Raw genomic sequence first — 10859 nt, 5'->3', positions numbered from 1 at the left:
GCTGTTTTGTATGCGGCTACTGCCGGAGTGACGCAGATACGTTTGCGGTCTGCTTAGCGCACATCTCTGGCGTCTGCCAACCAATAAGGTGAGTGAATGTCATTCACATACTTCATGGGAAGGGTCTATTATATTTCCTGCTTATCAAGCCTACTTAGACCATACCTATAACTTTCTTAAAACTCCTTTGGGAGTATTGTTTGTAACCTTTTAGTGCTAATTTAAGCAGCTTGGGGTCGTTTGCTCCCCAGGGAGAAAGTTGGAGGAATGGTCTAAAAAAGTATGCCAGATGAACATGGCCCAATTTCATAAAGCTGTCAAGTAGAAAATACTGCTTAGCAAATTTCTATGCTAAGCAAAAAGTGGTTAGAACATTATTAGTCACAACAATGCAATTTCCCATTTGAACTTTATGGAATGTTGGCTGGAAACCAGTTTCTGCTAAGCAATTATGTTCTGTGTTTATAGCAAGTAGCAAGTAAAGGCTTTATGAAATTGGGTTTGGGGAAAATGATGTTGTTTACTGTCTCACTCTCAGCGCTCACAGACTCCCATCACTTTGGTTTAAGAAAGTATGATTAGTCGCACCGCTAAAGGACAAGTGTCATGACCGGTAATCGGACCACACTCCGATCAGATTCAGGGTTGGTAATTAGGGTTGGTTTAGTGGTTTATTTCCCTGCCTTTCATCTCCGTGGTCCCCGGGTTCGAATCCCACCTCAGACTTGCTGCAGGTTGCAGCCCCACATAAATAAAATTATTCACATAAATACAATACAATACAATACAATACAATACAATACAATGAATGTTGGATAAACCTCGCCCTCTTTCCGCATTGCTTGCATCTTTGCACACTGTGTTGCCATGCATTGCTAGGAATAACAGACATTTTCAGCGATTTCTGATTCTCATTATTGGTTAAATTGTAAATTCCTATATTATCACATGCACTAAAAATCAAATTTTTGAACCTGCCAGTCTAAAAGTAATATCATTGTCGAAACGAGGGCAAGGAACCTTTGAGACTGATTGAGGAAGTTTCACTCCAATGTTTAATACAACTCAATTAGATTAAACAAATAGTTAATGGCCTGACGTTTCAACCTTAGCAGAGTCTTTCTCGAAAGCAAAATGACAACTCAACACACACAGACAGGTAACTTAGATAACAAGAATCAGAATCAGGTATCCAAATAACATTGAAAGAATTTTACTGTTTCTGCTCCGATACCTTGCAACCTCGGCGGACTCCCTTTAAACCCCAAGCCAAGATGGTCAGTGGCAGTGCAGTTGAGTGCGCGCATGTGCGATTGGTGATTTACATGTAGTCGGGTATCCTTTTTCATTGCTCACGCACCACAGTTGAACACGAATCAGCAGCAAGCAGCGTGGAGTCAAACTGCGCGCTGCATTATTACGAAAATGTGCACGCTCGTGAAACTGCGCGCTGCAGCAACACTAAAAGACTTGGCAGACAATGCGACCGCATCAGTAAACATCATGGCGCCAACGGCCGAGCGACAATATAAAATTTAGTGATTTGCCCCGAGATTTGTTAATAAAATTACACCAACAGGAGAGCGCACATTTTTGTTGTATTGTGCGTGTATTAAAGGAACACGTTGCCTTGGATCGGTCGAGTTGGTCTTGGAAAAGCGTTTGTAACCGTTTGTTATAAAATGCATAATGATTAGAAAGATAGTTTAAAAGTAGAATATAATGATCCACATAAATATCATTGGAAATTGCGTGGTTTTCCTTTACCTCGTCGACTAACACAGTTCCTTTAATGTACTGAGGTAAGTGACAACTGGGGAAAAAATCTAGGCATAAATTTGTTGGTTTCTATTTTAAAAAAAATTCAACACCCTGTTGTAAACATGGGCGATGTTGCTTTTATTATCTCACGATGTATCGTCAAGAAAATATCACGATATTTAATAATAATAACAATATCGTGATTTTTTATTTGAAGTCTTAAATTCTGAGACTAGTTTTACAATGCCAAATTTTAGCCTAACAAATAAAAGCACATCGAGGTATAACATGTCATGTGTACTGTCTACCTGGGCCTTGTAGTTTCACACACATAAAGTGACTTTTCACACATATAAAGTGACTTTTAAAGTCTAGTTGGACTAAACCGATACCCGCCGTTCACACATTTTATAGCGCACACGCACTGCCGTGTAACACCCCTTCTACAGAATGGTTTAGTCCAACTCGGTCGTGGCTCGGCACTTCAGAAAGCGAGTAGGCTGGTGCCCGAGTTATAGCGCTTTGTGAACAAAAAATAAAGCGTTGAGCATATTGAGAAGTCCAAAAACGTGCGATGTGGCAGAAAAACAACAGTACATGTAAGTACCGAGCAGAAAATTGCATTTTTTGAAGATGTTTTTTAATTAAACTCAACAAAAAGGCAGTACAAGCATCATGAATGTATATTGAGGTGTGTGATAAGTTTTGTGTGTGAAGTACAAAGGAAATTTTAGTTATTGATGGCGAACGGTCGTAAAACTTTCATCTATCAACGCCGATTTTAAAAACGTATACATTAGGGAGGTCCAAAATATTAGACCCCTATTATTAAGGCTCACGGGGTAGCCTTATAGTTTCTAGAAGTAGCCTGATGCTACATACAGTACATGGGTGTAGGGCCAAGAAGTGGAGGGAGTCCAGCATATTGGCACTACAGGCACTATTGAATTGATAATGATTGATGGGGCTATGTTGGAAAGAGACGGGGGCTTACAATGCCCCCTTTTCCTTCCCACAATGCCTTTCGAATGCCCTCTTTTCCTTCCCACAATGCCTTTCCCGAGCAGGAATTGCGTTAAATAGGGTGTTAAATAAGGTCTATTATAATATAATAGACCTTATGCACATGACGTCATTTCAGTACGGCGCCCCCGCATTGAGGTCAAAAGGAGGTTGTTCATTGGCCAATCTATGTGCGTTTCGATTATTTTGTCACCGTTTGACCTCAAAGATGGCGGCTGGATGACGTCAATGCATAAGTTCTATAGTCTATAAAAATGGCCTTCGGTTCGGATACAGGAGTTTTACCATGTTTACTGTGACTAGGCATGGAGGAAGAAACTAGGTAACAATAGGTAAATCCAACGTCGTACACACACGTCACTGAAGTAGTGACTATAGCTAGCTCATGGCCATGGGCAGCCACATCACTGCTGGGAATCCCACTGCTGTCAGCAGTTCCTAACATTAAATAACAACATTACTCACCAATGCAGTGATGAATGTGTGCCTTTAGTTTACTGTGTTACCTTTTTTATAAAATTCAAGAAATGAAATGTGTGGGAAAACACCACCGAACATACATTTTTGAATTCATTAAAAATCTTTAAAAAAATACAAACAAATTAACCAAATTACAAATATACAAAAAGTGAAAGTTCTTGCTCAAATATCATTGAAAGAAATGTGTTTTTTACCTTATTTCTGCTCTGCCAATTCCACATAGACTTCTAAGTTCAGCTAAAAAATGAGAGTGAATTATTTGCATGAAGTCTAGACGTCGATGTACATTTTGTAATCGAATAAGAAATTAAGGCAAACGGGTCTCTGTCTATCCCATCATTTATATGATTTGATCGACCATTGGTGGCGCCCTTCATCATTGGTCTGCGATAACAACAAACTTTTTACAATCATCTCTCCTCCCAAAACAACCATGGCGACCTTCATCCCAAAAGTCGAACAACTTTCCTCCAGGGTTATTCGTGTTCTGGGCTGTAATCCTGGTCCTATAACTCTACAGGGAACAAATACATACATCGTTGGTACCGGTAAAAGGTGATTCGACAGTCATTGTTGTTGAGCGCATGCAGTTACCCGCGCAAGAATGAAACTTGCTCGCGCAAACACGGCAATGTTAAACCGTGCCTGACAATTTTGCGCTGAAGTTTTAATCTTGCGCGGATTTCGAGTTTTGCGCGTAAACTTATAAAGTTTATTGTTGGTAAACTAAAACTAAAATAAAAGTTAGGTTGTGTACATGTAGCACCATGGTCGATGGTAGAACAGAACACAATCAGACAATGGCCACGGTTTTACATTAAACTTACTTAGGAAAAGTTTCTGTGTGGCGCCACCACTTTTTCATGCGGTTAGACGGATGACGATATGAAAATTGAAAAATAGTATCTAAATTTACTGAATAAATGAGATATCCCTTTTTGTAAAAATGAGTGAAAAGGTGGTGGCGCCAGCCTACTCCTAGAACTATTTCAGTTTCGTCCGGCTATCGTTACCGGAGACGATATCCGGACGAAACCGAAATAGTTCGAGGAGTAGCGCCAGCCCATGCGTAAATTATCCGAGTAAAGTTAAAAGTAGAACTTGAACAACCAAAATAATTGTCTAAAAAAATATTTTAACACCCCCCATGTACAATTAACCAGTAACGGTTACCAGTATTGGTATTTAGTTTTAATTAACAAGATCGCTTTTCACATGATAATAGTTCGAGATCGTAACCCATCCTCCCGACCGTTGAGAGGATGGAGTGTCACGATCATCGCAACTGTGAGTGCAGTGATTATAATCAATTTCTGTTCTAAGGCATTCTTGGTTCTTACCAGAAACAAATAATAATATTAACAAACAAAATAGTTAATGGCCTTGTTTCAACCCTAGTAGCAGAGTCTGTCTCGAAGGCTAACTTAGGTTTCTTTTTTAGCCTTCAAGAAAGGCTCTGCTGGGGTCGAAATGTCAGGCCATTAATTATTTTCTTGCATTTATACTATCGGTCCTTGTGGCTGGTAAGTTGTTTGCAATTAGCTAATTCTATTTTCTCAATAATAACTGTATTTATGAATTTATTTTTGAAATAGACGATTTCTGATTGACACCGGCGAAGACGATCGGCCAGAATATCTGAGCAATCTGAAGAAGACGCTGAGTGATCATAATACAAGTATACAGGAGGTACTACTCACACATTGGCATCATGACCACATTGGAGGAATCGCTGATGTCCACAAAGAATTGCAATTGGGTCAGTGTTTGTTAATACAACAAGGGTGTTTTTTCTTTCAATATTTTCTTGCAAATTCAATGACCAATATTCAGCAAAAATTCTCACAGGTTTGTTATTTTATGTATGTTGGGATAAACCAAGTGAGAACACTGGTCTTAGACAATTACCAACAGTGTCCAGTGCCTTTAATTTCTGGCTGCCGTTTTCAGGTTGACTCATAACCTTGGGTGTGATCTCTGGCTACATGACAGCTCACGATTGTATGGCTTCTGACTCGCACTCGCAAAAAAAGATATTGACTAATTTGGGAGAACGCCAACAAAGCTCAGTAGGTGGAGCTCAGACATGTCAAATGGAAGGTCATTGGTTCACATCCTGCTCTAGTTAATTTGTCTTTGTTCAACCCCTAATTGAGATATCAGCAGAAATTGTTCTAAAAGGGCAATGAAAACTTACTCGTTTACAAGTACAGCAGGTTTTGATAGTTAAAAAAGCATATTGAGTATCATTTTACTTCAAAGTAATTTGGTAAGTGGAAAAAGACATCAGTTTTTATCGGGTTGTTCTAAAACCCCCTCGACCCCCTCGACCCCCACGACCCACGACCCACGACCCCCTCGACCATCGACTTTTGTGCGATCTTTTTTTTTGTACACCGAAATTGCCACAGTTCACAACCTCAGCCAATCACGCACACAATGTTGTTTGCTGACATCGACTACCATGCCTCGCAGATCACAACAACACAGCGTACGAGACACGTAGTATGCACGAAGCAAACTTCGCGTGATTGGCTGCCGAGATCGGGCCTGTGGCAATTACGATGTACAGATAAAAAACTGCGGCATTTCCACGTGTATCTCTTGGCCGATCCGAGATTATTAACCCAACTGGGAACCTGCATTTACCGCCCGAGTACGATTACGGCCAACTCATTACGTGATGATCAGACGGACCCATTTCCGGCCGATCGCTCCCGTCCTGTGTACTATGGTACTACTAGTTGCTCTAAGCAGAGCTCAAGGTTGTAGACCCGACCGACCGAATGGCCACATGGACGTGTTTGGGGTCCCCAATCGGTGTGCACTTGTCTCATGCGGAAGCGGAGAGTAAATACTCCCAATTCTGTGTGGCTGATGCAGATAAATATAACCGCAGTCTCAGACTTGAAGTCAAGCCTAGTCGTGGAAGGAAGTTGCGTCACGGATCACACACTGTGAATTCTAAATCGGGGACTTAATTCTTACTCGGCCGTAAAGCGACAATTTATGAATTCGGAATTGGGACATTCTTCGAACTTCGAACACGGGGCGGACGTCGGAGGGTCGTGGGTCGTGGGTCGTGGGGGTCGAGGGGGTTTTAGAACAACCCGTTTTTATCCCCCACCAAATTTGGATCTGAGATTCCAATTACTCTACAGAGTATTCTTCCTGCATGTATATAACCGCTCCAGATTTTTGGGGATACCTTCAAAATGATATTTCCACATGATTGTTAGTTTTATTGTACAATGTATAAAAGATTAGAAAAATTGAACTATTGAAAAAAAAAAAAGTATACGATTTCCTTACAAATGTAAAATTTAATTTCCTCCTTTAAAGCTCCCTCCATAAGCTTCAGCAAGCTGTCAAGAAACCCAACTCAGCCAGAGCCCATTGAAGGAGCCGATCTTAAGTACAAGTATCTTGAGGATGGCCAGGTGTTACAAGCAGAAGGAGCCACGCTGAGGTTTGGAATCTTGTTGTCATAGTAAATTATTCATCTTAAAGGTGCTGGACATGTTTGGTAACTACTCAAAATATGCATAACAAATTATTTGGTAACGAGCAACAGAGAGCTGTTGATAGCATAAAGATTGTGAGAAACGACTCTCTCTGAAGTAACATAGTTTTTGAGAAAGAGGTAATTTCTCACTGAAACATTTGAATCTAATAAAGACTTCCAGGCCTGAAGCCTTTCTCAGGCATATGAAAGCTTACAGTTTTGTGCGACAGTGTGTTTTTCCTTTTGTTATTCTTGCAACTTTGATGACCAATATTGAGTCCAAATAGATTTGTTTTTTAATGCTAACTTTGGGAAACCCCAAGTGAGGATGCTTGTCTCTGACAGTTACTAAACGTTTGCAGTGCCTATTTGATGTTAAACTTGCAAGAGTAAAGAACAAAGAATGTTCCCTAAAAGTTCCATCGTCCTATTTCCATGTTCTTATGAGCAAAGTTGAAAATCTCCCTGTATGTGGAAAGTTGTTTGGACTTTTCTATTATGTTGAATGTAATTCTAAATTCCTCCCTGATTCATTGCAAGATGCAAATGTTGACAGCTCCATTTAGTTACGAGCTTTCTGATTTCCTCCTGTTAAATCAACTTCACTACTTTCCCAACTACACTGGCTTCCTGTCCGACAAAGAATAATGTTCAAGGTTACTCTTCACATCTTCAAATGTATACACCACACTGCGCCTCAACATCTTAATCAGTGTTTCCACCCCTATGTACCTGGACAATCTTGGCTGTCTGTACCAAGATCAAGGAACTCTTCTGCCGACAAAGCAATCTCTATTTCTGGTCCTAAACTCTGGAATAATATTCCTCTGCAGCTCAAATCACTTGACACAGTTTCGTCATTCAAAAAACTTATTAAGACTCACTTGTTTCCAGTATTTCTGTATGTCATTATCTTCTTTTTTGCTACAGTGCCATGATCTAGATGGAATGGCGCTTTATAAAATCCGCAATTATTATTATACTTAGGGTTATATACACTCCCGGCCACACGGATGACCACATGGCTCTGTTACTTGAGGAGGAGAATGCCATCTTCACTGGAGACTGTATTCTTGGGGAGAGTTCTGCGGTAAGTAACTCGCCTCTTGTTTATGTAACTTCTCCTCCAAACATCATCCAAGAGAACTGGGCCAAATTTCATGGCTCTGCTTAAGCAAAGAATCGGTGCTTACGGAAAACAGGGAATTTCGTGGTTATGTCATCATTGGCTGATAGTTGTGCACAGTCCAAACATGCATCCACTTTTCCATTGTTTTACATCAAAGATGGTGGTCAATGACGTCATGTGCAATCAATCTATACAAGAACTGTTTTTTTAAACATCAGTAGTAAAAGAAATAACTGTAAATAGTAAACTTGTGGTACAACCATGTTTAAAATCTCGTTTGGGAGGAGTGTTGGCTCTGAGAAGCATCTGTTTGCTCGTGACATTTCGAACAGTCTACTTTGCTCGTTTTTCGGGAGATGTAGGAGAAGAGCAGAGTATACTGTTCGAAACGTTGAGACCAGACCGGCTCTTTTCAGAGCCAACACTCTATTAATAGTTACTTCTTATTTTCAACACCATGCAAAGCTTCAAATGACACTTATCAGTAATAGAATCTGTACTTTTCTTAATCCCTCTCCCCTCGATTCCCTCTCTTTTATGCTGTAGATATTTGAAGACCTTTTCACCTACATGAAGTCACTAGAACGTCTTCTGACTTGCAAGGCAGACATCTTGTACCCGGGTCATGGACCGGTCTTGCATGATGCTGTCAACAAGGTTCAGATGTACATCAATCATAGAAACATGAGGGAGGGACAAATTGTAGATGTCTTGAAGTCTCACAAGGATAAGGCTCTTACCTCCATGGATGTGGTCAAGATAGTATACACTGTGAGTAATGAATGCAGGGAACAGATCATATGACATGTCCTGGCGGAGCATTCTAGTTTTAAGACGGCGTGTCTTAAACTAGGCCACTGTGGTGTACCTATTAGCTGTATACTACTGCCAAATTGAAACCTCAAAGTGACAAATTTAAAGTTAAAATTAACGAGCTGGAACACTCATCAAATTCTATACTGTGCGGCTAAATGGTGCAGCTGGCTGCTTAAGATGTAAACTGAGAGAGATAAAAGATTCAGCCAGCCTTACGTTCTTGGTTGAGCACACTTGATGATGCTTCTAAAGAGCTAACTAGCTAAATATCCAAGAGACTCGGGGCTACTACAAGTTCACCAAACCCAAGCTGTGGTGTTGTCAACAGCAGAGTGTGGGTTCCAATCCAGTTCATGACACTTGAGAAATTAGCATCTGAAAGCTTATAGTTTTGTGCAACAAGTGTGTTTTTCCTTTTCGTTGTAATATATTCTTGAAACTTTTAAGATCCAATTGAGCCCTAATTTTAACAGGTTATCCTATTGCTCTCCATTGCTCGTTACCAAGTAACGTTGCTAACAACTATTTTGAGTAATTAGTGTCTAGTGCCCTTAAAGGCAGTGGACACTATTGGTAATTACTTAAAACAATTATTGGCATAAAACATTTCTTGGTGCCGTGTAAAGGGGAGAAAGAGGTTGATGGTATAAAACGTTGTGAGAAACGGCTCCCTCTGAAGTGCCATAGTTATCAAGAAAGAAGTATTTTTCCACGAATTTGATTTCGGGACCTCACATTTAGAACTGGAGGTCTCGAAATCAACCATCTAAACGCACACAAATTTGTGTGACAAGGGTTGTTTTTTCTTTCATTATTATCTCGCAACTTCGATGACCGATTGAGCTCATATTTTCACAGGTTTGTTATTTTATGCATATGTTGAGATATACCAACTGTGAAGGCTAGTCTTTGACACTTACCAATAGTGTCCACTGCCTTAAAAATAGATTTGAATGAGTCAATTGTTTGTGTGTTGATTACAGGACACCCCAGAGGCGCTACACATTGCCGCAGCCAACAATGTTGGTCATCATCTCGCCAAGCTAGAAAAAGAAGGAAAAGTTGGTATGTTCAACAATCTGACTCATTTTGGTTTAACCATACACACCGGTGTGTGTAAGAACTTTATACTCACTACTTTCCCCCAAGTTCTGTGAAAAAATCACAGGCATATTACTCGGGTGGGATTCGAAACCAGGACCTGGGTTATTCACCCAAACCAAATAGTTCCCTTAATAGATGGCCCTGTGTCCACCCATGGAGGAAGGAAGAGAAGGAGCTCGAATGAAGGGATTTCAAAAGTCGAACCCGTGGTACCGCGGTCGTTCCTCGTTTCCCATTCAACGTGTTATTTGTATGAATTTTATGTAATTGATCTCCTTGCTTTGTTTCTCTCTTGCAGTCAAAGATGCAGATGATAATGGATATCAATGGAGCAGTAAGCTTTAGTTAGGCCAAAGCAATATAAAAACATGTGTAGTTTTTTTTAATGTGAAAACAAAATTAAAATGTTTTAGAACTCAGCAAAAAAAAATCGTTTTGTATTAAAAAATGTGTGGAGCGGCCATTTAAAACAAATCTCCTTTTTTTTCTTCAAAAAAGGTGCACGGGACTACACGCTAAACATGTTTTTTTTTAATATCGCCTTAAGTATTCACTGTTAAATTAAAACTAAAGATTTTCTTATTTCTTATAATTGGTCTTAACAATACAGGGCTAGAATTCAAGGGGGGGGGGGATTTCCACAAACTGTTTACTTGACCAGAATTTCTTTTACAAAACTATAATCAAAAAGATCTTCCCAATCCAGGCTAACATGTATTTGAGTAAACCATTTGGTTCTATAACAGGAAGAAAGTAGAAACCCAGGGTTTCGGAAAATGTTTGAATTAAATGCGACTTCTAGAAAAAAAACTTATAAAAAAAAATGCTTCAGGCCTGAAGTCTTTCTCAGACTCAAATATTATTTTAGTGAAAAAGTACCTCTGTCTCGACATTTCTTTCAGTGTTTAAATACTATCAAATGATCAACAGCTTTCCATTGCTCATTACTAAGTCAGTTTTTACGCTATATATATTTTGAGTAATTACAAAAGTGCATTGGTATTGACAAACAAAATCATGAATAAGTTTCAAATGTACTTT

The 10859-nt window shown here is 39.7% G+C and overlaps 1 protein-coding gene across 1 annotated transcript; it reads left to right on the top strand.

Annotated features, from left to right (window-relative positions):
- Window positions 1-3652: 3652 nt before the first annotated feature.
- On the top strand, window positions 3653-10261 carry LOC117301172 (endoribonuclease LACTB2-like). The gene is made up of 7 exons (XM_033785074.1): window positions 3653-3819; window positions 4860-5023; window positions 6607-6733; window positions 7757-7859; window positions 8445-8669; window positions 9698-9779; window positions 10117-10261. The coding sequence occupies exons 1-7, from the start codon at window positions 3698-3700 to the stop codon at window positions 10161-10163; spliced, it is 870 nt and encodes a 289-aa protein (XP_033640965.1). The 5' UTR covers window positions 3653-3697; the 3' UTR covers window positions 10164-10261.
- Window positions 10262-10859: the final 598 nt, after the last annotated feature.

This window comes from Asterias rubens, chromosome 16 (assembly GCF_902459465.1).
Source record: "Asterias rubens chromosome 16, eAstRub1.3, whole genome shotgun sequence".
Lineage (NCBI taxonomy): Eukaryota > Metazoa > Echinodermata > Asteroidea > Forcipulatida > Asteriidae > Asterias > Asterias rubens.
The sequence above is the reverse complement of the archived record's forward strand: the minus strand, read 5'-3'. Positions and strand labels throughout refer to the sequence as shown.